Consider the following 27,887-nt stretch of genomic DNA (forward strand, 5'->3'; position numbering starts at 1 on the left):
CTTCATCTGAATGTCTCATATGCAACATGTCTAAAACTAAATTTTAATTCATACCTGTCTTCCTTGCCCACATCCACACCAATCTGCCTAAGGCAGAAATTTGAGCTTAATCTTTCTACCTCCCTCATTCACTCAACATACACTTTAGTTCTACCTTTCAAATATCTAATCTGTCAGCTTTTCTTTATTCCTACTGCTTTTACGGTAATTTAGGCCATCTTCAACTATAACCTGTTTTACTGAAAAAGTCACCAGGTCCTCAGTCACAGTCTGTTCTCCTCATTGCTGGAAGCAAAAGTGATTTTTCTAATCTGTCAGTCCAAAAGCTTTACTTTCTTGCTTATAATCCACTGCCCCAGGATCTGAACTGGTTTTGGCTGACCTCTCTAGCCAGTCTCTTACCACTCCAGCCTCCCTCCACAGAGAAGTACTTTCAGTTCCTATCATGAACTATGTTCTCATTTGCCTCTGGCCTATAAATGTTTTCTTTCTCACCCCTAGAGCAAACACTTTTTCTAGGCTTACTACCTAGTCAAGGCTTATTACTCTATCTATTCATTCTTAAGGTTTCAGCTAAGATGTCATTTTCTCTGGAAAGCCATTCCTGACTCAATCTCCTCAACCTGAGTTAAAAGTCCTTAATAGCATCAATTATTATAATTGCCTGTTAACTACTCCATGTTCCCCATTACACACTCAGGTAGCTCTGAGGCAGGATTCATGTCTGTCTAGTTCCTTGCTAGATCTTCCCTGCCCCAGGCCTGGCATTATAGTAAGTATATAATAAATACCTATAAAGTCTTAGGAATAGATTTAAGATTATCAAGTAATTTCTAAGTCTATAGATGACAGAAATGTCTAAACTTTGTTTAATAATTAAACATCATGAATGTTATATAAGAACAAAAATAAAATCAGATTTTCAATTAGTGTCAAAAATTCATTCAAGTATAGTATCAACACACAAGATAGGTGATTCAAAACTCCAAAAGGAAGAAACATAAAAAACATATGCTTCAGAAGCATAAAAACAAGTCCTGATTAAAAATTATATATTTATCTGACACCACAGATATTCAGTGAAAAAAAAAAAAAAAATGGTGGATATTTAATTATTTTCCTCATTAGGAGAGAAAGAGGAAGGTACATTTCCAACTGGCAGAGATAAGATGGCTTACCCAACAAATGACACTGAAGGAAAATAATGAACCTTACATTATACCATAATTTAAAAAAAACTAGATGCATTAACAATGTATTTAGAAGACTTAAAAAAAAGAGAAAAACTAGAAAATACAGGTAAATATTTACATAATTCTGAAGGAGAAAATGCTTTTTTAAGCATGATACCAAATATGGAGGTCACTTTTCAACAGACTGAAGGATTAATCACACAATATTCAAAGGACATGGACAAGTGGGTCATTAAAGAAGAAATATAAATGGCATATATATATATATACACACACACACACATATATACAAATACATATAAAATGTTCTATCACATCAATAAGCAAAACACATTTTTTGGCTTTGAAACTAGTAAACACATATACCTAGTACAACACCCCTCCTGAATCACCCTCCCAGATATAAAGCTATGTTGACAGAAGCAGAGATAAACAAATATATAAGCATACTTATATACTGCTGGTAGGAGATAAACTGGTACAACATATTGTTAAATTAAAAATATGGGCTTTATTGGCCTTATTTACATTTTCTATATTCTTTCTGTTATGAACATGTATTTTATTTTTGATATGAAAAAATAAGGTAATTTACAAAGTTGATAATTCTCCCCCCAAATAAACCTGAAATAGCAAAATAATCTACTGAGCTTCAAAATAAAAATTAATAATGTAATACAGTAACTCATGTTTTAATCATCTAGATTTTAAAAAAACCTATAATTTTTATATATTCCAGAAGAAATGACCCGACATATTACTAATTTTAAAAATCACAACTCAAATCTCATCATTATGGATTTCTACAGCTGGAAATCTTTTCTAACATTAAAAAAATTCACTCAAGAGCAAGTCTTTTACTTCCCTCTTACATAAAAATGGCAATAAAGTTTCTTAAATATCAGCTAACTATAGCCACTTTATCATTCTACTTCTAACTTGATGATGCACCCAGCCACTGCATCTTTAAAAAGTTCATTTCAGGAATAACAATGTTTAATCATAATTACGAGATACATTTCTTATGCCTTTTTTCTCCAGAGAAATCTCATGGCAAAAGAGTTAAAAAAAACTTTAACATATGTGTGTGCCTGTGTGTATGTATACATAATATGTGGGGAGGGAGATGTTATTAATTGCTTAACAAGGAAACAAAAGGGGAAACAAGCTGGTTTCAAACATAAAGGTTCATGTTCTGCTATGGATAAGATCTCACCTAATAAAAAATACCACGCACTAAATCTTTTGTCAGTAAATACTCAGATTTTTTCCTACAAAGGTTGCTTTTATTTAAAAAACAAACAAACAAAAGAGTAAGAAGCTAACATTAAAAATAATCATCCTCAGAAGGGAAATAAAAACCTTTCCTATAAAGTGGGCAAGACTAATATCGAGCCTTTGAAAGCTTATACTGACCCTTGCAGGCAATTAAAACAAACAAACAAAAACCTATTTCAGAACAAGCCTAGTAAGAAAATGCTCCCTGGTATTTACGTATCATGAAATATACATTTAATGACAATAAAATGTTGAGTGTGTATATATACATAAATATATACATGCAGAGAAAGAGAAACAGACGCACACACCCTAGGTGATGTAAAGAATTAATGTACTCAGCTGCTTGCCAAAAGCTTTGATGTTTGAGTCCACTCAGAAGCACCTCCGAAGAAAAGCCTGGTGATCTACTTCTGAAAATTCAGCCACCGTAAACCCAGTGGAGCACCGTTTTACTACGACACATGTGAGGTAGCCATGAGTCAGAATCGACTTGATGGCAACTGGCTATACACACTACACACACATATTTGTATATAATTATATATATTTAGACTAAGAACTATAATATTATTACTTAAAAATTAGTCACTTCTGTGATAAAATCTGCATATGTGTTTCTTTCTAATATCAAAAAATAAAATTCATACCTCATAGTCTGGTCCTCCAAAGTGGGACTTTTTCTTAAGTTCTGTCATGGCATTTTTGTATGCTTCCTCTATTCTTCTTCTCTTCTCAATTTCCTATTTAACAACAACAACAACAAAAAAAATCAAGTGAAAAATTTATCATTTGAAGTGGGCATTTTAACAACAATGATGTCTTTTAAATGGATTTCCTCTGCATTGCACTGAAACTGTATAATTGAACCAAATAACCTCACTGGTATGAAAAATAAGAGTATTATTCTGCCCAAGAAAACACATCTCTTTAGGCTATATATCACATGTACTGTAAGCTACTATTTAAGATCACCTTATAGGTAGGCTATGTTTTAAACGGATTAAGTAACTACAAGTGTCTAAACATACTTTTAAAAAGATAATTAGTCCCAGAGAAATGCCTACAATACATTCCTGTATTTTTTCTTTTTTTTCCAGTAAGAGTTTTATTTTCGTAGGACAAAAAAATGGCAAGGAATGGATAATACAAAAAAAAGAACTCAATTAATAGGTGGAACCAATGAATGTGAAAAAGATACTCCAAGAAAGTGAAATTTCTTGTATTTTCCCACTGCTGGCAAGACTGGATTTTAGAGCTAAACTTTAAACTTAGAGATCAACTTTAATCCTCTCCTTATATAAATAAGATATACAGATCTGAGAGGTTAAAGGACCCAAAGTCAACATGTAAAACAACAAAGGCTGGTCCTAACACCAGCAAACTTGTAAAAAAAAAAAAAAAAAAAAGGAAAACAAAAAAACTCAATGCCGTTATTTCCTCACCTCAAATAACTCATGGCTAAATTAAAGTCTACACTGAGTTTACACAAAGGTTCCAAATACCTTATATGTGAATTAAAGCCAGTGCAAATCAATAAATTAATTCATAAGGTCCAAAGAATTTATTGATTTTTGTGTACTAATGAGAACATGGTACTACAGACCATCAGAATGGCTAAAATTAAAAAACAAACAAACAAAACCCCTAACAATACGAAGTACTGTCAAGGGTATAAAGAACTGGAATTCCCATCTATTGATGGTAGGAATACAAACTGATAAAACTACTTTGGAAAACTGTTTGACAGTATCCACTAAAGCTAAGCATACACCCTATGAATCTGCAATTCTACTCCTAGGAATATGCCAAAGAGATACGTACAGCTATCTACCAAAAGAGATGTACAATAATGCTCAGAGAAGCTTTACTGAGAATAGCCAAAAAATGACAACATTCTGAAGATCCATCAAAAGGAAAATGGATAAACAAATTGCAGTTTAATCATAAATGAAACACTACAGAGCAATAAAAAATGCTAAACTGCTACTAAATATAACAACATGGATAAATCTCATAGTCAATGTCGAGGGAAAACAAAAGCCAGACACAAGAGTATATATTGTATGATTCACTTATATCATGTTTAAGAAAATGTGAAACTAATTTATGATAAAAGTTAGAAATGTGGTCACCTCTGCAGGGGGAGGTAGTAGTGTGGTATGGACTGGGAAGGGGCATGAAGGAAACTTCTGGGGTGCCAGAAAAGTTTTATATTTGACCTGAGTGTGGTTACAGGGATATATCCCATTGCCATCAAGTTGATTCCGACTCATACTGACCCTATAAGACAGAACAGAACTGCCCCATAGAATTTCCAAAGCGGTAAATCATTATGGAAGCAGACTGCCACATCTTTCCTCCCACGGAGCAGCTGCTGGGTTCAAACTGCTGACCTTCTGCTGGTTAGCAGCTGAGTGTTTAACCACTGTGCCATCAGATTCCTGCAGGGATGTATTGTTGTTGTTAGGTGCTGTCGAGTTGGTTCTGCTCATAGAGACCCTCTCTCTGTATCACAAAACAAAACACTGCCTGGTCCTGCGCCATGCTCACAATCGTTATGGTTGAGCCCATTGTTGTAGCCACTGTGTCAATCCATCTCGTTGAGGGTCTTCCTCTTTTCCGCTGACCCTGTACTTTACCAAGCATGATGTCCTTCTCCAGGGTCTGATCCCTCCTGCCAACATGTCCAAAGTATGTGAGGCGTAGTCTTGCCATCCTTGCTTCTAAGGAGCAGCATTCTGGCTGTACACCATCCGAGACAGATTTGTTCGTTCTTTTGGCAGTCCATGGTATATTCAATATTCTTTGCCAAGACCACAATTCAAAGTAATCAATGCTTCTTTTGTCTTCCTCATTCATTGTCCAGTTTTTGCAGGCATATGATGCGACTGAAAACACCATGGTTGGATCAGGCACGCCTTAGTCCTCAAAGTGACATCTTTGTTTTCCAAAACTTAAAAGAAGTCTTTTGCAGCCGATTTGCCCAATGCAACGTGTCTTTTGATTTCTTGGCTGCTGCTGCTTCCATGGGTATTGACTGTGGATGAAATGAAATCCCTGACAACCTCAATCTTTTCTCCGTTTATCATGATGTTGCTTATTGGTCCAGTTGTGAGGGTTTTTTTCTTTCTGTCGAGGTGCAATCCATACTGAAGGCTGTGGTCTTTGATCTTTATCAGTAAGTGCTTCGAGTCCTCGTCACTTTCAGCAAGCAGGGTTGTGTTATCAGTTCCAAACACAGGTTGTTAATGAGTCTTCCTCCAATACTGACACCCTGTTCTCCTTCAGATAGTCCAGCTTCTCAGATTATTTGCTCAGCATACATTGACTGAAGAGGTATGGTGAAAGACTACAACCCTGACGCACACATCTCCTGACTTTAAACCACTCAGTAACCCCTTGTTCTGTCCAAACAACTGCCTCTTGATCTATGTAGAGGTTCCTCATGAGCACTATCAAGTGTTCTGGAATTGCTATTCTTCACAATGTTATCCATAATTTGTTACGATTTGCACAGTTGAATGCCTTTGCATAGTCAATAAAACACAGGTAAACATCCTTCTGGTACAGGGATGTATATACAAGGCCATATACACATGTTAAAAAAACTCAAGCATTACACTTAAGATCGGGGCACTTCACTGTATGTACACATCAATAAAGAAAGCTGAATGAGGTAGAAATAATATTAAAAAGATTTAAGAACGATAGGAAAGCATGTGAAAATTACACATCTGTAAGTCTATTAATATAAACAAAGTTATCAATGAACATTCATTAATATTGTTAATAACTAAAATGATGTAATCTTAGAATTTTGGGACTTTGGACATGACTAACTTCTATAATAGAAAGAATTATTACTCCAGGTGTCTTGGTCATCTAATGCTGCTATAACAAAGATACCACAAGCGGATGGCTTTAACAAAGAGAAATTTATTTTCTCATAGTCTAGTAAGCTAGAAGTCCAAATTCAGGACATCAGTTCCAGGAGAAGGCTTTCTAGAGGAAGGTCCTTCTTACCAATCTTCCCCTAGGAAGGGGCTAGAAGCTTCCCACGCAGGAACTCAAAAGATGCACTCTGCTCCTGGAGCTGCTTTCTTGGTGGTATGAGGGCCCCTATTCTCTACTTGCTTCCTGTTCATCTCTTCTAAGATAAAAGGCTCTGCAGGCCACACCCCAGGGACACTCCTTGTCTGCTGGATCTGGGATGTGACCTTAGTAAGGGTGTTATAATCCCACCCTAATCCTCTTTAACATAATCTAATCTTGCCTCATTAACCACAGGCAGAGATCAGGATTTACAAAACACAGGAAAATTACAATCACAAAATGGAGGACAACTACACAATACTGGGAAACATGGCCTAACCATATTTTTAGAGGACACAATTCAATCCATGACATGAAGTAACCAAGAAAAATCACCACCACTAAAGAATATTAACTTTCAATTAGCCAAAAGAATGGAAATGACATTAGAAATCTACTTAAAAGCATAATTTAAATAATCAATTCCACAATTAAACAGCTGTAATTATATCATAAATCCCCTACACAATTGCTCTCATTAGACTTTAAGCTCCCTGAGGGACTATTTCCTCTTCATTGCTGTTTTGCCATTCCTAATTTAGGGCCTAGCCGAGGGCACACAAATAACTTCTCCAATGAAACAGAACAATTTCAATGAAGCTGCATTAAGTCACCACTGACTCAATCTTCTTTCCCAATTCTGTGAATTATCTAAAATACATATTTGTTGATAAACATCTCCAAGAACTTTCTGGTCTTTTTTATAACCATTCCCTATTAAAATGTAACTGAGATCCTGTTGTCATTTCAACCTTGAGAAAAAATTACAGTGGAAAAAGTAAGATTTGACATCAGATAGACCTATATAAGAACACTATGAACCAGTTTCCAGATTTCAACGAATACTCCATCTTTTTCAACTGTTCTTTGGTTAAGAGAAGCAGCAAAAGTATTTTTTTCACAAATCCTTTTGTTTGCTCTATTTATTGCTATTCAATAAAGAAAGAAAATAGATGAGATCAACAACACTGAATGTAATCAAAAGTCCAGCTCCCTGACCCCAGAACACATGGCTCCTGGACTCTGTTAGCCCAGAACTGAAACCATTCCTGAAGCCAACTCTTCAGACAAAGATTAGACTGAACTACAAGACAAAATGATACTCATGAAGACAGTGTTTCTTAGCTCAAGTAGATACATAAGACTAAATGGCAGCTCCTGCCCAGAGGTGAGATGAGAAGGCAAAAACAGACAGGAGCTGGTTGAATGGACATGGGAAATCTGGGGTGGAAGGAAGGACTGTGCTGTCACATTTTAAGGAGAGCAACTAGGGTCACATAACAATGTGTGTATAAATTTTTGTATGAGAAAACTAACTTGACCTGTAAACTTTCACTTAAAGCACAAGAAGAAAAAATGTCCACCTCCCTTTCAACAGGACAAATAAACATTTTTGCTGGAAAGATGGGGAAGTCATGTTACTTAATGTAAAAAGCTTTTTTTAAAAATGAGTATTTTTGAGGCACTGTGGTTAGAGCATACGACTGAAGATGACGATCCCTTAGTGAAAAACAAACAGATTAAAGACAGGAGACCTTAAGAGAAAGTTGTCAAAAAGTTTTAAATAAGCTATTCCCCATGCACACAACAAATAATGTTTTGAGAGAACAGGACAACCTCTGAAATCCACTGGACTAATGGTTTAAGAGAATCCTTCAATTTGTCCACTAAAACAAAAACAAAACAAAACAAAAATTTTAACAAAGAGAAATTTATTTTCTCATAGTCCAGTAGGCTAGAAGTCCAAATTCAGGACATCAGTTCCAGGAGAAGGCTTTCTGTCTTTGTGGGCTCTAGAGGAAGGTCCGTCTTATCAATCTTCCCCTAGGAAGGGGCTAGGAGCTTCCACCCAGGAACCCCGCTCTGGTTTTTTTTTTTGTGTGTGTGTGTATTTGTTTTAGTGGACAAATTGAAGGATTCTCCTAAACCATTAGTCCAATGGATTTCAGAGGTTGTCCTGTTCTCTCAAAACATCATTTGTTGTGTGCATGGGGAATTTTCTAAAAACTCAATTTGATACGCATCGAACAGAACTGAAATCTTTGATGATGTAATAGTTCAGCTCCAGAATATAATGAAGTGCCTATACCTTAAATGGGCCCCTTCATTGCCTGTTTTTAAAGAATACATATGCCGAGCCAACATGGTTTACTCTCACGTGCACTTGAGATTTCTAAACAGTTCTCCTTTCTTCTAAAACATGGGGGCCTTCATAAATATATAGTGACATTCAAATCCTGTGCCCACTCTGCCATTAGATCAGTGATTACATTCTTTTCCTTAGTGTCCTATTCAAATTAACGAGGCCTTCAAACACTCCAGGCAAAACGACTTACTGATGAATAACAAAATTCTGACTGATGTCTGGCACAGTATCCAGGGCTGAAATACCAGAATAGAGTAAAAGTCCTCTAATTCCACTACTTGGACCACTATCTGGACCAGTTTCGAGGCCTCAGTTCCCTTTTCTATAAAATGATGTGGTTGGAGTAGAAACAGATTTTTAAGGTGTGTTTCAATTCTAACAATTTCACAGTTTTACCAAATTTGAATTATAAACAGAAGTCTTCCTCCTAAACAAATTCAGTGAGCCATGCTTCACACCAGATACTAAAGATTCACACTGTAACATTTTTATCAGTGCTACAGTTTAAAAAAAGGTGGAAAAATGTAAACATAAGTGAAATGTATACTAGGACAACATAATGTATGTAATTGCATCACATGACCTCTGGAAAAAATGCATGCCTATGAATGTAATAAATGTTTAATTAGTAAAGCAGTATTTCAGTTAGTTCATACAACTTAAATACAGTTCCATATATCATACCCCAAAGCTGCATAATGTTAAATGGTTCATCACTTCCGTTCCAATGTATTACTAATATCATTACAAATTTTTTCATAATATTAAATTCCTATCAAAAAGCACATTTTACAGTAACTGGATAAATAAATGGTCAATCTCATCAGGAAAATCAGTCTACAAAGTCCACAAAGTTTCAGGAATAATACCACCTGCTATTTCCTTCAACCTAATATGTTTTCCCCTAAGAAGTTAACTTGGTTTAAATGTTTCTATTGATACATAAAATTTAAATAAAACCTGAATGTTTTTACAAGGAAAAAAAAAAACCTAGTCTTACCTTATCCAGTCTCTTTTGCCAGCTGTCCTCGCGTTTTACCATTAGTTCAATACAGTGAGAAAGTGTAGCAAGGATTCCAGCAGTAGTTGCTTTAAAAGTTATTGCTTCTCCTTTAAAATCTATACCGTTAATCCCTTTCGGTGTTACATGAGGAAATACTGAAAAAGAAAGTTATTCACTGCAAATCTTTTTAATGAAGAAATAATTCCTCATCAAAATTTAAGATCAGAAAATGTTTTGAAAACTTGCCAAGTCAGAGGTTTTGGTATACAGTTTTCCTCCTGTGGAACATTTTACAATCTCCCAACATTGCTCTGTGAGTAAAGGAGCTGTGGCAGCAAACACCCTTTAAATTCTTTTATCTGGATTCTATTTCCTGAAACTGATTTGGTGTGTTGCACCCAATGAATCAAGTGGTAGGAGAAGTAATACTTCAATGATAATATTATGACACCTTAGAGTGGGACCTAATTATGGCAATAACTAACTTAAATTTTAAGAAACTAAGAATTAAAAAAAAAACTGAAGATAAACCATAGAAGTGATATGGTGATATAAAAAATTTAAATGATTTCCAGATTTAAGCTCAAGACCCATACTCCTATCATGTGGCTCTTGCATTTACATTTTATAATTTTAGCCTTGAATTAAATGCAAACAAGGGAGTATTATGAAATCCTTCCAACAGAACCCTGATAGATGAAATAATGATACTTTCAACTTTAAAAACTCAATGCAAAATGTCCACGCAAAGACCTGTACACAAATGTTCATGGTAGCTTTATTTGTAATAGCCAAAATTTGCAAAGAGCCCAAATGTCCACCAACAGATGAACGAATAAACGAATTATAGTGTATCTATACACTACAATGAAAAGGAATCAACTATTAATACATGCAACAACAGATGAATCTCTAAAAAAGAAACCAGGCAAAAAAGAACACATACTGCATGATTCCATTTATATAAAATTCTAGAAAACACGAACTAACATATAGTGATAGAAAAAAGATCAGTGTCTGCTTGGGAATGGGGTGAGGGGGCAGGAGGGAGGGATTACAAAAGGGCTCCAGGGAGCTTGAGGGTGATGGACATTTTCACTATCTTGATGGTGGTAATAGTTCCATTGCTATATACATGTATCAAATCTTATCAAACTGTATACTTCAAACGTGCATTTCATTGTATGTCAATTATGCCTCAATAAAGTTGTTTAAAAAACTTCTGTTTCCTTTATAAGATTAAAAACATTTTCTACAATTTTAACTTATACTTTTTTCCATTATTCTTACCAAAACTGTAGTTTCATTACGAAGAACTATTTTTACTAATAATTCAGATTAGAAATTCAAAGTCATCTGTATTCTATACAAGAGAATGTGTGCAATAATGGGTCCTTACTGGTAAATATCTGCTATTTATACACTTAGCAGTCAGTATAAGAAGAAAGAGCAACATGAAATGCCTTTGGAAAAACTCTAGAAATGTGGAAATATATCTCTTCACCTGAACTTGCTACTTTTAGAAGCTGCCACCTGAAACTCTTTTGGGAATGTTATCGAGGTTATAAAATAGATTTTTAAGCTTTCCAACCCTTGAAAATAAAAGGTTCACACAGTAAGGGCCTCTGAAATAAAATTCTCATGTTACATCTGTCAAGAAATCAAAGTCACAAAGACAAAACTTCATCTTAATTTGACATCCACCAGCCTACTCTAAATATTGGTTACTTTGATTTTTTGCTCCAAGCTTCTTGTGCCCTATTTTGTGGAACCTATTAATCTTGATAGAAAAATTCCAGCAAAATCCCGAAGTACTTGACAATTTTGGATAAGCATATTTTCTAAAAAAAGGTAGAGCTGAAGATAAGGGGAAAAAATTCTTTAAGAGATGAGACAGACACACCTTAATTTCCTTTAGGAAAATGATACAGTAAAAGGAAGTTGAAAATATGTAATCATAAATATGAAGGGCAGAAATGGAAGAACTGACAAAATATAAAGCTAGATTTGTAAGTACTTACTCTCTAAAGATTATCATTCAGATTTATAGTTATTTCATTTGAACTCTGGCCTTACACACTTTTAAAACAATGTTTTTAAAGGTACTAACACTCAGAACATCAAAGGACCTGTAAGTTAACATCAACATGTCAAAAATAAAAACAAATGCTGAAAGAAGCTAAGTGATTTGGAATGTCCTTATTTTGTTAGATTCTCACATTCTATTCCGAATGGTACATGAGGTACATGTAAGCAACTTAAAGGGCAATCACCATAGTTTCTGTGACGGATTTGTTTCCTCCTAAGATGCATTTCTAATGACCAGGTATGTACATGCATGCATAGCGGACAGGAAATGGGATTGGTAGAGAAGTCCTTCTGAAGAGGCAGAATGGCAGCAGTTTCCTGCTCAAGATGCATAAACCAGAACCCCCATTGCTGTTGAGTTGATTCCAACTCAGTGACCCTATAGGGCAGTGTAGAACTACCCCATAGGGTTTCCAAGGAGCACGTGGTGGATTCGAACTGCCAACCTTTTAGTTAGCAGCCGTAGCTCTTAACCACTATGCCACCAGGTTTCCCTACAGGTACACAGAAGATAAATTTTTAAGACTTTGGAATATTTTTTACCTTTGTATCTGATCGAAAGATTGGCGGGGTTCAGAACCCTAGGTTGAAAATAATTTTCATTCAGAATCAAGAGGGGCACTGTTCTACTATTTTGTAATGTCCAACACTATGTAAAGGCCAATGTCATTCTTACTCTTAATTTTTGGTATATGACTTCACCAACCTCCCCCACCTACCATCCTCTTAAGGATCTTTTCATCTCTCTCCAGGGTGATGATGCATGCCTTGGTGAGGATTCTGTTTTGTTCCTCCCACCCTCATTATGTTGGTTGTTCAGTGGTCTCTTTTCAGTTCAGAGAATTGAGACCTTCAGTTTTGTGGAATTTTCTTAGATTATACCCACTCCTCGCTTATTGACATGATTAGGTTTCAAAAACCAGGTTGTTACATGAAAAGTGGTGTTACCGAGAGTTGGGGCCATGTCCCATTTTCGGTGCTGGTGCCCACCCCAATGCCACTGGGTCACTCACCATATGCTGGGCATCCCTAGCTTGTCTTGGGATGTGTGTGGCATGGTGGGCCCCCTTCCCTACCACTGTGGAATCTGCAGGGGTTGGGGCTGGTGGTGGTTGGGGTTGCATGCCTCTCTGGAACAGTAGGCCATGCTCGAGGCCTCCATGTGGGACTTCCATACCTCACCTCTCTACCTTCCTGCTCTGCTGGCCCTGGAGATAGGCCTTGGCAGGTAGCTCCCATGCTTGCGAGCAGGTAAAACTTGGCCACCTGTGCCCAGCGGAGGCTGCAGAGAGGCCTCTTTGGAAGCAGAGACTTCCGAACCCCCTACCCGACGCCTGCAGCCCAGACTCCAGCTGCCTCCTCTGGCCCAGATCTCCTTACCTCCATGCTGCCTGCCCCTCCCTTGCTCCATGGGGCCAACTTGGCCCCTTTGCCCAACCCAGGTAATAGGAACCACCAGCAGTCTGCGCAGCCTCGCTCCCTCTCACAAACCTTGCCCTCTTACTCCCACTCTCACCTCGACGACTCATTAATGTGCAAAATAGTACAATATTTTTTTCTACTCTCATAAATGCGAAATGCTGGATAACAAGATAGTAAGTGAGGAGTTGGTGTAGTTCCTTAATAATTCTTTCCCTCTATTCCTCTATTTCCTCTTTCTGCAACTGGTATTAGTCAGATATCAGATCTCCTGGTTGGTGCTCAAATTTGTTTTCTTTCCTTCCTTTCTCTCTCTTATTCTTAAGCTTTTTCTTCTGCTTTTTTGGGATTTTCCTCAAATTTTTATAAATAAACTCTTCCAAAAAGTGATTTTTTAATTCTTGCTTTTGTAATTTCCAAGAGTTCTTATTTCCAGGAATAAAAATCATGTTTTATTATTAAGGACATTAACTACAGTTTTCATTTGCTTCTGGCATTTTCTGAGTTTCTTTTTCTAGTTTGCTTGTTTTAGTCACTTTCCTCAAATATCTGGAAATATCTGGCTAACTGTTCACATATAAGAGTGAAGTAGTGGAAGTTCTGTATGTACTAGCAGAGCTTGTCAACTGGTGGGCTTCAAAGGGTGATCTAGTAGTGTGACGGCTTTTGCACGAAAGACCCCTAAAAATCTCTTATTAGTAGGTCTTTTCTCTGTAGCCATTCTATTTCTACTGCCAGAAAATATGTGTCTGATTGATGGGTATTCTGGAAACAGAGTAAGAGAAGGGGCTGGGGATTGTATCCTTCGATATGCAGGCTTTCATTTAGTCTCTAGTTACCAGAGTTCTTGGAGACAGGCAGGACAATAAAATCTAGATAATCAGTAATTAACAACAAGATCTAAAAAATCAGATAATTTCTAGATAATCATTTTTACTGATAGGCCCATCTACCTATGTTTGCTTGGCTGGTATCCCTGAATTTAGAACTCGCCACTTCAACTTCTTTAAAAAATAAACTTCTTTTCTCTTTTGGGGAATGTAGGTGAAATAACTGAGTTAATGTGGGATGGAGAACCAAACCTGGGAGTTTTAAAACTCCTTTCAATAATTTTCCCAATATCCAAACAGAAATGTTTTCTTAAAGCAGAATATTCATCATGAAGTTAAAATATAACTGAGAAACTTTCCCCAAATAATTCTCTAATTCCATAAAGATAAATAAATCTGGATGACCAAATAAGGTACAATGTTGCAGATCCAAGTTATAAGGACAACTTTGCAACAGTAAGCTAGTATTTTTGCAGGATTGGTGGCGGAGGGTAGGTTCTACGGAAAGAGAGCCATTGTGAAAAGAAACAGGGAGAGGAAAAGGTAGAGAAGGGAGTAGCATTAGATTTTACTATCAGTAACACAGTGGTCCAATATGATCTCTGAAATAGAAAATTATTTCCAAACACAAGTAACAGTTTAAAAAAATGATTTGAAAATATGCCACAATCACAGATTTTACTTCATATTCTTTCATAACTTCAGCAAAAATAAGCATAATTAGATGAAATTATTTTGTTCACAAAGGCTTACTGGTAACAAAACATTTTTAGGAACCCACTCTAGCTTTTCCTTAGAATATGTTCAGAGAAAAATAATAACTACAAATCACAAGTTTTCAATGAACAGTTCAGAATTCTACCTGAAGAGGTAACCATTATAAATAAAGCGACAATTAATAAAACAGTATAAGAAATAAACCATCTTGTTCCAGGATCTACAAACGTTATGCTGTAAAAACAGAGCTATTCCAATAATTTTCTTTTCATAACATTGGTTATATACTTTCAGCATCAGTTTATCAAGTTGAGAGAGAAAAGAATGTTAGAAGGAAAGAAATATGCTCTAAAGACACATTCAAGTTCAGTTCCATTACAATATTTCCCCTAATCCTTTTCAGTACTAGAATTTCACTATATCAAATACTACAATGTCTAGAATTCAGAATAAGTTTTTGTTAGAGAGCGAGCAGCCATTAATACTATTTAACCTCAGAATGTGCCTTTCTCAGGAGAAATTTCACATGAATTCCAGCAGTTCCACTGCTTTTAAAAATTACTCAACTAGGTAATTATTTTTTGATACAGAATGTGTTTTATCCAACTGGGGGAAAAATGTATTACTTACACTTTTCCTTATTGCCATTGGTGTTATGCAAGAAATCTCCATCTGAGCGTGTTGTTGGAAAGTCATCTTCATCATCTTCTACCACTAAATAAAATACATTGTTTAAGAATATTAGGATAAAAGAACATAAAATTAACCAGTTTATTCTTACTTTCAACTGGGCCAATATTCTCTGAATTCTATGAGTGCAAAATCTTAATAATTTTTGTATTTTCAGTGGTTATCAAGGTTTGTCCAATAAATACGCTGTGGGACATCTTTAATACCATATATTATGTCAAAATTGTATTCATTCTCATTTGTGTATAGATGGCTAGTACATTATGAATTAGGTTGCCCTTTAGTCTTCCTGTTTCTTCTAACTTAGCTTTGAGCCATTTCGTAACTCTATAAAAGTCCCAGAAGGTCTAAGTTGGGATTATAAAACAGCATGCCGAGGATACCCAGAGTCTGTCTCTGAGAGTTCTCAAATCTGTAACATTTCTTGAGTATGTGGATGGTGCTAACTGAAAGGCCTGGTGATCTACTTCCAAAAAATCAGCTACTGAAAACCCTACAGAGCACAGTTCTACTCTGACGAGCCTGGGGTCGCCATGATTCAGAATCAACTCAACATCAACTGGTTTTTCCAGATACGCAGAACTATAATGAGTTGCAGGTGTTACAGCAATTTGCATTCACCCCAGTGTATATGTGCCTGGACATCTCTTTCAATTTCCCCAATTACAAAAGGTTGGCAGTTCGAATCCACCAGGCACTCCTATGGGTTGGTTCTACTCCGTCCTCATAGGGTTGCTATGAGTCAGAATTGACCTTACGGCAACAGGTTTTAAACACACACACACACGCACACACACACACACGAGACAAAGTAGAATCGCCCCATAGTGTTTCCAAGGCTGTAATCTTTACAGAAGCAGGCTGTCACATCTTTTCCCTGCAGAGCTGCTTGTGGGTTTCATTCTAAACTTGTCTTACTTCTCGCTTGTATATCTCAACCTGATGCGTAAGTAATGTGGCTCCACAAGAAACACCTCATCTTCTTTAGCTCCCTCTCGCCCTTGACTGAAGGGTAGGAATCACCACTGAAAATACCTTTATTTTGTACTGCCAGTTCCTAATCACTGAACTACTTCATTTTTTTCCATCACTTGAAAATTTTGTTTTGTTTCTAGCAACTTTTTCAAATAATAAACTGTTATTATCTACTAACCCCTTGCATTCCTTTCTGCCAGGCTAACATCAATACCCAGTTGACATTTTTCTTTTCTACTCCCATCACTTCTACAGACTTCAAATTCATGCTGAAGTCTCTGCAGACAACACCTTAGTTCCAAGATTAATCACTTTTCCAGAATCTGTGGACCTTCATCTCCTCACAAATCATTTGCAAATAGTCAATTTTATGAAATCCATAAACACAATGCACTACTCCTTTTCGAAATTAGTATTCATCATCAGACAAGGTCCTGACCTTGACATAATACTAGCCTGATTAATCTCTTCTTAATTGCACTGAAATTCTTGCACTTCACTCACTTCATTAGTACCTGTTTTAGTACAAAAGATTCACTTCCTTACCCTTAACTCTATGGTTACTATCATTGTGTGCCGCTGAGTCTCTTTTCGACTCATAGCTGACTGCATGTGACAGAGTAGAACTGCCCCATAGGATTTTCGAGGCTGTAATCTTTATGGAATCAAACTGTCAGGTCTTTCTCCTGTGGAGCCACTGGGTGGGTTCAAACTGTCAATCTTTCAGTTAGCAGCTGAGTGCTTAACTGTTGCCTTACCAGGGTTAGCTGGAGGTTATAAAGTTGAGAGTGTCACATGATGAAGAAAACACAGGAGGAGCTAACCAATCAACACTATGGCTAGCTACTCCTATGTTTTCTTCTTCATCAACTGTAACACACATTCTCAACTTTATATCCTCCGACTAAGTCTACAAACTACACCTTCCTGGATCATCCATCTATGTTTACCCCATACCTTCAACTCTGAGTGTCACTAAATAAGTCTCAACAAATGAACACTCCTGGTTCAAAACCACCAAGGGCTCCAAGGGAGAAAGATGTAGCTCTCTGCTTCTGTAGAGATTTACAGCCTAGGAAATCCTATGGGGCTGCTGTGAGTCGGAATCGACTGGATGGCAGTGGGTTTTTTGGTCATCTCACTAAAATTTTTTTCATTTGTTCTTTGTAAAAAAAAGAAGTTAAGAGAATATGCATTAAAAAAATTAATCACCACTAAGGGGGGATCTTGTGTAATACTGCTTTCATGGCTGGGATGCATTTTCTTGGAAAACTCAAAGCCTTCTATATAGTATCTGCTTTTCCTTTTCTGGGGCCCTGGTGGCACAGTGGTTAAGTGTGTGGCTGCTAATCAAGAGGTGGGCAGTTCAAATCTACCAGCTGCTCCTTGGAAACTCTATGAGGCAGTTCTACTCTGTCCTATATGAGTCGGAATGACTTGATGGCAACAGTTTTTTTTCCTTTTCTGATGGTAATTCCTTCTATTGTTAGAAGGCTTGTTTAAAACCCTAGTTCCTATTTCTACTAGATTATCTACAGTCATCTAGAAACTTAAAGACTAGAATCTGAGACTGTATCTCCCTCCGACCCCTCTAATATTCTGGTCCAGGAAGACCAGCATAAGGGTATAATGTACTGATTTTTTCTTTTTTAAAGCTCTCCCAGCTGATTCCAATAACCAGCAAGGCATCCATATTTTCACCATCTAAATATTTCTCAACTGGTAAATTAAATCTTCCTCTCAAACTACCCCCTCTTATCACCATCCACCCTGTCTCCCCAACATACACACAAAAGGTTAATTACCTTCTAATGAAATCTATTGGTTCTTTGTATGGCTCAACCTCATCTTTTCCTTAGCCTCTTGATCTCTGTGTTCTATCGACACTGCTCATGTTTCCAGTGAAATTTCTGCTTGCAAGACAGAACGCTCTTGGTGGATCTCTCACCTTTCCAACCATATCTCTATTTTACATTTGTTTTAAAAATGAAATTTCACTTTCCTTAAAGGCATCCTTCAAGTCTCCTTCCTTGGATATTTGTCCTTCTACCCCATGGGAGTTTATCTACTCTTATGACTTCAATTATTTTTTTTATGCTAATGTATTTTCATTTGACTTCTTATACTAGCACTAGGCTCATATCTTCCATAGAATTTCTCCAAAGAAATGTCTACTACTAAAACTCAATATATCTAGAAGTGGCTCCATATCAGTTGTGCAACCCCTCATACTTACAGTTAAGTATAGTTTTCTCTTCTGTAAAAAGGGTTTAATATTAGTACCTATTTTTTTAATATAAAATAATTCATGCAAAGTATTTAACATAGTACATGGTTGTTGTTGTGTGCTGTCAAGTCAATTTTGACTCATAGCGACCCTACAGGACAGAGAAGAACTGCCCCATAGGGTTTTCAGATTGCCACATCTTTCTCCCAAGGAGAGGTTGGTGGGTTTGAACCACCAATCTTTTGGTTAGCAGCTGAGTTCTTAACTATTGTGTGACCAAGGCTCTTTACTGTACATGGTAAACACTATAAAACACTTTAAAAAGTAATCATGGTGATTTTCCTCTAGTGAATCTCTTCTCTATTCTTGATGCTTGATCCAGAGTCTCACATTCTGATGGTTAGATTATGACAATGTTTTACTTAGTCTCTCATCATTCCAGTGTAAGTTACAATCATCTGTAATGATTAATCTTCCAAAAGAATTAATTTCAACTTACTTAAATGTTATTTTTCAAATTACCAAAGTGAAAATTAGCTTTTAGATTAAATTCCAACTGTTCTTATGTTCAATATTCTCCATCAAATAGCCTAGTAGTACCTAATAGGAATTTTCAATTGTTCATAAATTTTTAGTCTAATACACAAAATATAAAACTGATGAAAATAAGAGTTGCTTTGGCTAGAAGAGTGCTCTTTTTCCTCTCCTTTCTAAAAAAGCACTCCCCTCTCTATCCTTGAGGCACCTCTGAGGAACTTCTAGGAATGTTTGATGTGATTTGAAACTACTGTCCTAACACAAATTCTCTACCCCAATCAAATTGAGGCTCTTTACCAACTCTGAAATCTGTTATGCTAAATCCCACCTTTGGATCTTGCCAATTCCTGCTTCCCTCATCCCTTCAACACTAACTTAACCACATTAATAAGAGCTCTTTTAATAAGAGCAGCTATTATTTATTGAGTTTTTGCTGTTAACACAGTGCTAAGGTATACATATTCTCATTTAATTCTCACAATCATTTATGCACTGGATATAACACCTATTTTACAGTTAAGGAAACAGAAGCTGAGAAACGTTAAGTAATTTGCTTCAAGTCATCAAGCTACCAATGAATGAAAGAACAAGATTAGAAGAACCTTTACTCTTAATGTGGTATATAAGCCTTGTTTTAAAAATCAAACAGTATGTTTGGGTCAGAAGTAATGCCTTTGTTCCCCACAGGGTTATTTAAATCTTACTAAAGGGCTAATTAAATCTTACTCAAGTGTGTATGGCAGTGATGAGGGGTGCAGTAAGGCTGCCTTAATAGCAATTCTAATAAAATATTTTACATGAAAATACTAAAATAAGAAGTTAGTGTTGCCATTTCAACGACACACAGAACACTGACTCTTAGAATTCTTTAGGTCATAGACTTAGTTCGATAACATGATAAAAGTGCATAGAGATCCACAGATGCAGGCCATCAACCCTGATCTATACCCAAAGTAGGAGACTATGGTCCACATCCTAATTTCACCTTTACCCGTCATATATTCTTAAAAATATCAGTATCTCTAAAATGGCATTTGTAGAGAAATTAGTCTACCATTATCGCTATTAATTCAAATGTGTAACAAAGGATTCAGATTAATATTTAGACTTATTTTTCAATTCTACACAATCTGGTTGTCACTACCCCAACTTCTACTCCTTCCACCAACACTTTTGTCCTTAAAATACTATACACTATTGGTGTGGATCACTTAAAGATAAACAAGGAATCCAATTCTGTATTTACTGTTTTTGCTTAAAGGGCCACTTACAAGTAAAAGAAAACTGATATGTAATGTTGAATGTGATACAAAGGATATACACTTTTTTGTCTGATAAAAAAAACCAAAAACCAAACCTGCTGCCATTGAGTCTCTCTGTATAATAGAGAACCAGAAATTCAACTGCCTTTATTTTTAAAGAAATAAACATCAAACATTAAAGAACCCAAAACTTGAAGCATATCAAATATAAAGAACTTCAAGGCTACTTAATCTAGACAAAATTAAGTACTTTAAAAGGAATTTGGACTTCCACTTTTGGCTAAGATGGAGTAACCCAGGGACTGAATTTACCCTCTAGCATGAAACTAAAAAACTGGGCAAAATATATGAAACAATGGTTTTCAAGACACTGGATATCAGGCAACAAAGGACAGTGATCCCTGAGAACTGAGAAACGAGGTAAGCTTGGAAACTGCCTTGTGAGAGTTTCTAAGCTACCAACTGAAGAGAAGGAACCTAGGAAAAGGCCAGTAGATTCCATAAGTTACGGAGATGGTGCTGAGAGTCCAGAAAGACATAGGCAGCTAGAGTTCACAGGGCAGAATATTGGAGAGGAAAGAGCTGCATAGAGAGAGAACTCTGGAGATGAGCAGAGGGTCTCCCTTGAGTATTCAGTATAATATAGATCAGCACATGCACATGAGGAAACTACCTCAGGCCAGGGAAAGAATTCTAGAAAATAGTACCCAAAACTTACATGGGGCCAGGAAAAGTACCTGTTCCCAATACACAGACTAGAAAACTCAGTTCACAGAGAATTGGTTAAAAACCTAAAAAACCAAACCCTTTGTCGTCAAGTCGATTTGACTCATAGCGACTACAGAACTCAACAAGATCTTGTCTCAGTAGTGGAGAGAATCTATGGTAGAGGTCTTATAATGGAGAACCTTATAGTATAAGGTTCTTATACTATATATGAAGTGGTATACTACTACTAAAGGTAGACTGTGAAATCAACTATACATACTATAAACTCTAAAGCAACCACTAAAATAATAAAATAATTAGAGATTAGAAGTTAATAAAAGAGATAAAATGTTATTTAAAAAAAAGGAAACAAAGAAGACAAAAAGTATGTGGGCTCAGATCAAACACACTTAGTAAGACAAAAATGAAAATACGTCAACTAACTTAGTTTTACTGGGAATGAACTTAGTGCCATTTAGTAATACTTAATGCTGTGAGTAGTTCATCTTTGCCTTCACGGAAAATTAAGAGGAAAATTGAAGAAAAGATGTTATTGCCAACATCAGTAATATCTTCAGCAGTAACAAAGGGAAAGTAACTTCAAATGTCACCTCCCGTTAAAAGTTAACTAAAGATCATATCTTTCTTTAAAAAAAGTATTAAAAATTATATTTTAATTGATACGCAGCTACAAAAAAAAAAATTTTTTTTTTTTTTTTTACATCATAGATCTCTTTTATGAGAAAAAAGCCAGAGGGTGCGAGAGAAGGAGGAGGGTAGAAAGAAAGAGAGAGAGATCACCTCATCAATGATTCTAGATATGAGGATTTAACACAAACATATGCTTGTTTCTAAGACTCATCATGGGGTAAATTTACTAGACATAATGGGAAATACCCCATTACCAAGATAACAGATACCATGTTTTTTTTTTTCTTTATTAACTTTTATTGAGCTTCAAGTGAATGTTTACAAATCAAGTCAGACTGTCACATATAAGTTTATATACACCTTACTCCATTCTCCCACTTGCTCTCCCCGTAATGAGTCAGCCCTTCCAATCTCTCCTTTCGTGACAATTTTGCCAGCTTCCAACTCTCTCTATCCTCCCATCCCCCCTCCAGACAGGAGATGCCAACACAGTCTCAAGTGTCCACCTGATATTAGTTCACTCTTCATCAGCATCTCTCTCCTACCCACTGTCCAGTCCCTTCCATGTCTGATGAGTTGTCTTCGGGAATGGTTCCTGTCCTGGGCCAACAGAAGGTTTGGGGACCATGACCGCTGGGATTCCTCTAGTCTCAGTCAGACCATTAAGTATGGTCTTTTTATGAGAATTTGGGGTCTGCATCCCACTGATCTCCTGCTCCCTCAGGGGTTCTCTGTTGTGTTCCCTGTCAGGGCAGTCATCGGTTGTAGCCGGGCACCATCTAGTTCTTCTGGTCTCAGGATGATGTAAGTCTCTAGTTCATGTGGCCCTTTCTGTCTCTTGGGCTCATAGTTATCGTGTGACCTTGGTGTTCTTCATTCTCCTTTGATCCAGGTGGGTTGAGACCAATTGATGCATCTTAGATGGCCGCTTGTTAGCATTTAAGACCCCAGATGCCACATTTCAAAGTGAGATGCAGAATGTTTTCATAATAGAATTATTTTGCCAATTGACTTAGAAGTCCCCTTAAACCATAGTCCCCAAACCCCCGCCCTTGCTCCGCTGACCTTTGAAGTATTCAGTTTATCCCGGAAACTTCTTTGCTTTTGGTCCAGTCCAGTCCAGTTGAGCTGACCTTCCATGTATTGAGTATTGTCCTTCCCTTCACCTAAAGCAGTTCTTATCTACTAATTAATCAGTAAAAAACCCTCTCCCACCCTCTCTCCCTCCCCTCCTCGTAACCACAAAAGTATGTGTTCTTCTCAGTTTATACTATTTCTCAAGATCTTATAATAGTGGTCTTATACAATATTTGTCCTTTTGCCTCTGACTAATTTTGCTCAGCATAATGCCTTCCAGGTTCCTCCATGTTATGAAATGTTTCAGAGATTCGTCACTGTTCTTTATCGATGCGTAGTATTCCATTGTGTGAATATACCACAATTTATTTACCCATTCATCCATTGATGGACACCTTGGTTGCTTCCAGCTTTTTGCTATTGTAAACAGAGCTGCAATAAACATGGGTGTGCATATATCTGTTTGTGTGAAGGCTCTTATTTCTCTAGGGTATATTCACCATGTATTTTTAATGGAATAAAGAACATCATTTAAAAATTCCTGAATGGAACTGATCAGACTGAATGATCAGAAATGAATTAGGATGTGTTATTAAAGTACACAAGTTATATGGACAGTGAAATCTGTTATACATGGGGCTGGCAGCAAATGTGACTATAAAAATTACCTTTATCACTTAAAGACATTACCCTTTAAGATCAAGAAGCTTTACATCCATTCATTCTCCAAGTAAAAATAGTGGTAATAGCCTAATTAACCTTTATCCCTTTGAAGTTCATCCTTGGAGACAGCATCTGCACAGGCATCAAAGTACTTCTGTAGAGTATCAACTTGTCTACATAGGATGTCTCTAAAAGTTTCCATTTCAGCCAATTTCTCACGTAAACTGTGGCCTTTCTGCAAAAGAAAAAATACGGAGGTGGGTAGAGGAAGTTGAGGGTATGAGTTAGGGAGAGCTCATGTCAAGTTCAACATAGTATTACTGAGAATAGACTTGAAATTGACTATGTAATGGCTTGGTAATAAGCTTGAAGGAAACAAAGTAATAACCATGACAATTTGCTTACATAACAGTATTTTCAAATTGACATTGCCAGGAAAAACACTACTAGCGCTCTTTAAAAAAGTGGTGAATGACCCCTAAGGGAGCATATTATCTGATCCAAAAGTTTTTGCCTTTCACTGCATCTGAGCTATTCTACAGCTCTGTAAGAAATAGAAATTGAGAGTAATATAAGTGATTCTTGTCCTACGGATACAAGTGAACTCTGTTCAGTGGAGAAGCATTGATTATTATCCTGTGAATATTGACCAGTTTTGCATACATTAACAAACTCATTTCAGCATTCCTGATTATCTATTTTCTGTTCTTCAAATTCTTCTTTAAACCAGTTTTTTTCCTTACATCTAATTTTTAATTAATGAATGAAATCAAATCTTTGACACTGTGCATCTTATAGTTGTGTAAGTTGATTTTACTCCTTAAATAAAAAACCACTATAAGAGCTTCAAATAAATTACACTAGAGAAAATTTATTTCAAAAACACTATCAAATAAGATCTGTTTGCAACATCCGATACTAATTCATAATCACAAACCTTGAATGAAGACGTAGATGTTGCAGAATAGCCACTTGCTCCGGACACCAGTGACACCATTGAGCCATGTCGGCGCAGGCTGGATTCAGAGCCATATCCAGATTCAGTCTAAAAAGAAAGTAAATTACCATGAAAAAATTTATAAAAAATACTTAAAAGAAAACAAAAGCTTTCCTGTATATTAACAGATTATTAAATAAATAATTAGCAATTTGGTTCACTCAAAACATATAAGCAATTCAATGGCTTAAACAATGTCTTTCAGTTTCTAATCGCAATTTAAATTAGAAATCTACTGAAATCTGTGACATACCGGGCTGTTGTTGTTAGGTGCCACTGAGTCATTTCTGACTCATAGCAACCTTGCTTACAACAGAACAAAAGAGTGCTCGATTCTATGCTACCCTCACAATCTTTGCTATGTTTGAATCCATTGTGGCAGCCACTTTGTCAATCCATCTCGTTGAAGGTCTTCCTCTCTTTCACTGACCCTTTACTTTACCAAGCATAATGTTCTTCTCCAGGGACTGATCCCCTCTGACTACACTGCAAAGTACATGAAACAAAGTCTTGCCATCCTCACTTCTAAGCAGCACTCTGGCTGTACTTCTTCCAAGACAGATTTGTTGGTTATCCTGGTGGTCCACGGTATATACAATATTTTTCACCAACAGCATAATTCAAATGCATCAATTGTTCAGTCTTCCTTATTCATTGACCAGCTTTCGTATGCATATGAAAACCAAAACCAAACCTATTGCCATCAAGTCAATTCTGACTCACAGTGACCCCGTAGGACAGAACAGAACTGCCCTACACAGTGTCCAAAGGGCAACTGGTGGATTCAAACTGCCGACCTTTTGGTTAACAGTTGAGTTCTTAACAACCAGGGTTCCACATACATAAAAGGCGACTGAAAATACCATGGCTTAGGTCAGGCGCATCTTAGTCCTCAGGGTGACATCTTTGCTTTTTAACACTTTAAAGAGATCTTTTGCAGCAAATTTGCCCAATGTAATATGTTGTCTAATTTCCTGACTGTTGCTTCCATGGGCACTGATTCTGGATCCAAGTAAAATGAAATCCTTTACAACTTCAATCTTTTCTCCATTTATCATGTCGCTTATTGGTCCAGTTGAGAATTTTTTTCTCTATGTTATATTAAGGTGTAATCCATAATGAAGGCTGTAGTCTTTGATCTTCATCAGTGTTTCAAGTCTCCTTTGCTTTCTGCAAGCAAGGTTATGTCATCTGTGTATTGCAGATTGTTAATGAGTCTTCCTCCAATCCTGATTTTGCTTTCTTCTTCATATAGTTCAGCTTTCAGATTATTTGCTCAGCATTCAGACTGAATAAGTATGGTAAAAAGATACAACCCTGATGCACACTATTCCTGATTTTAAACCACATGGTACCCCCTTGTCCTGTTTGAATGACTGTCTCTTGGTCTATGTACAGGTTCCCCATGAGTACAATTTAGTGTTCTGGAATTCCCATTCTTTGCAATATTACCCATAATTTGTTATAATCCACAGAGTCGAAAGCCTTTGCATCGTTAATAAAACACAGGTAACCTTTTTTTTTGGGTATCCTCTGCTTTTAGTCAAGATCCACCTGACATCAGCAATGGTATCCCTCATTCCACATCCTCATCTGAACCCTGCTTGAATTTCTGGCAGTTCCCTATCGATGTACTGCTGCAACTGTTTTTTAACTATATTCAGAATAATTTCAGGATTCTGTTGGATCACCTTTCTTTGAAATGGGCACAAATATGGATCTCTTCTAGTGGACTGACCAGGTAGCTGTCTTCCAAATTTCTTGGCATAGGTGAGCGCATGCTTCCAGCATTGCATCCATTTGTTGAAACATCTCAACTGGTATTCCGTCAATTCCTGGAGCCTTGTTTTTCACCATTCCCTTTGGTGCATCTTGGACTTCTTCCTTCAATACCATTGGTTCTTGATTATATGCTACCTCCTGAAATGGCTGAATGTCAATCAATTCTTTTTGGTATAGTGACTGTGTATTCCTTCCAATTTCTTTTGATGCTTCCTGTGTCATTCAATATTTTATCCATAGAATCCTTCAGTACTGCAACTCGAGGCTTGAATTTTTTTCTTCAGTTCTTTCTGCTTGAGAAATGTCAAGCATGTTCTTCCCTCTTCATTTTCTAACTCCAGATCTTCGCACATTTCATCATAATACTTTGTCTTCTCAAGCTACCCTTTCAAATCCTCTGTTCGGCTCTTTCACTTCATCATTTCTTCCATTCACTTTAGCTACTCTATGTTCAAGAGCAAGTTTCAGAGTCTCTTCTGACATCCATTTTGATCTTCTCTATCTTTCCTGCCTTTTTAATGACTCTTTGCTTTCCGCATGTATGATGTCATTCCACAACTTGTCAGGTCATTAGAGTTCAATGTGTCAAATCTATTCTTGAAATGATCTTCAAATTCGGGTAGGATACACTCAAGGTCATATTTTGGCTCTCATGGACTTGTTTTAATTTTCTTCAGCTTCAACGTGAACTTGTATATGAGCAATTGATGGTCTGTTTTGCAGTCAGCCCCTTGGCTTGTTCTGACTGATGATTTTATGCTTTTCTATCATCTTTTTCCATAGATGTAGTTGACCTGACTCCTGTGTATTCTATCTGGTGAGGTCCACATGTATAGTAGGCATTTATGTTGCTGAAAAAAGGTATTAGCAATGAAGAAGTCGTTGGTCTTGCCAAACTCTATCACGTGATCTCTGGTGTTGTTTCTCTTACCAGGCCATATTTTCCAACTAACAATCCTTCTTCTTTGTTTTCAACTTTCGCATTCCAATCACCAGTAATACCAATGCATCTTGACTGCATGTTTGATCAACTTCGGACTGCAGAAGTTGGTAAAAAATTTTCATTTCTTCATCTTTGGCATTAGTAGCTGGTGCGTAAGTTTGAATAACAGTCATATCAACTGGTCTTCCTTATAGGTCTATGGATATTATCCTATTACTGACAGCGTTGTACTTCAGAATAGATCTTGAAATGTTCTTTTTGACAATGAATGCAATGATGTTCCTCTTCAATTTGCCATTCCTGGCATAACAGGCCATATGACTGTCTTATTCAAAAAGGCTAGTGGGCTAAAAAGTAGAAGAGTGTTTAATAATAGGAAAACTTTTAGGACTACTGCATTATATGATTAATCACTTATCCTGGCATAGCAAAACATCACTGGCTTCACGAAGTCTTCTCTTATATCAGGCTGCCTTTTTTTCCCTGTATTTCCAACCATTTTTAACGTTATCACAGTTATAGCATTCATCATTCAATTGTAATAGTTTACATTTTGTAATTACTACTGGTCTTGGATCTTCTGTAAGCAGATTATAGCTTTTTTAT

The 27,887-nt window shown here is 36.6% G+C and overlaps 1 protein-coding gene across 2 annotated transcripts in view; it reads right to left on the reverse strand.

Moving 5' to 3' along the window:
• CERT1 (ceramide transporter 1) overlaps window positions 1–27,887 on the reverse strand; it is a 158,617-nt gene that overhangs the window by 33,399 nt on the left and 97,331 nt on the right. For both annotated transcript variants that reach the window (XM_049865907.1, XM_049865901.1), the window contains exons 5-9: window positions 24,497–24,604; window positions 23,656–23,794; window positions 15,400–15,483; window positions 9,713–9,870; window positions 3,122–3,214 (exon numbers count right to left, since the gene is read on the reverse strand). In XM_049865907.1, coding sequence (XP_049721864.1) covers window positions 3,122–3,214; window positions 9,713–9,870; window positions 15,400–15,483; window positions 23,656–23,794; window positions 24,497–24,604 — 582 coding nt within the window. The remainder of the gene's footprint in view (window positions 1–3,121; window positions 3,215–9,712; window positions 9,871–15,399; window positions 15,484–23,655; window positions 23,795–24,496; window positions 24,605–27,887) is intronic.

This window comes from Elephas maximus, chromosome 2, assembly GCF_024166365.1.
Source record: "Elephas maximus indicus isolate mEleMax1 chromosome 2, mEleMax1 primary haplotype, whole genome shotgun sequence".
Classification (NCBI taxonomy): Eukaryota; Metazoa; Chordata; class Mammalia; order Proboscidea; family Elephantidae; genus Elephas; species Elephas maximus.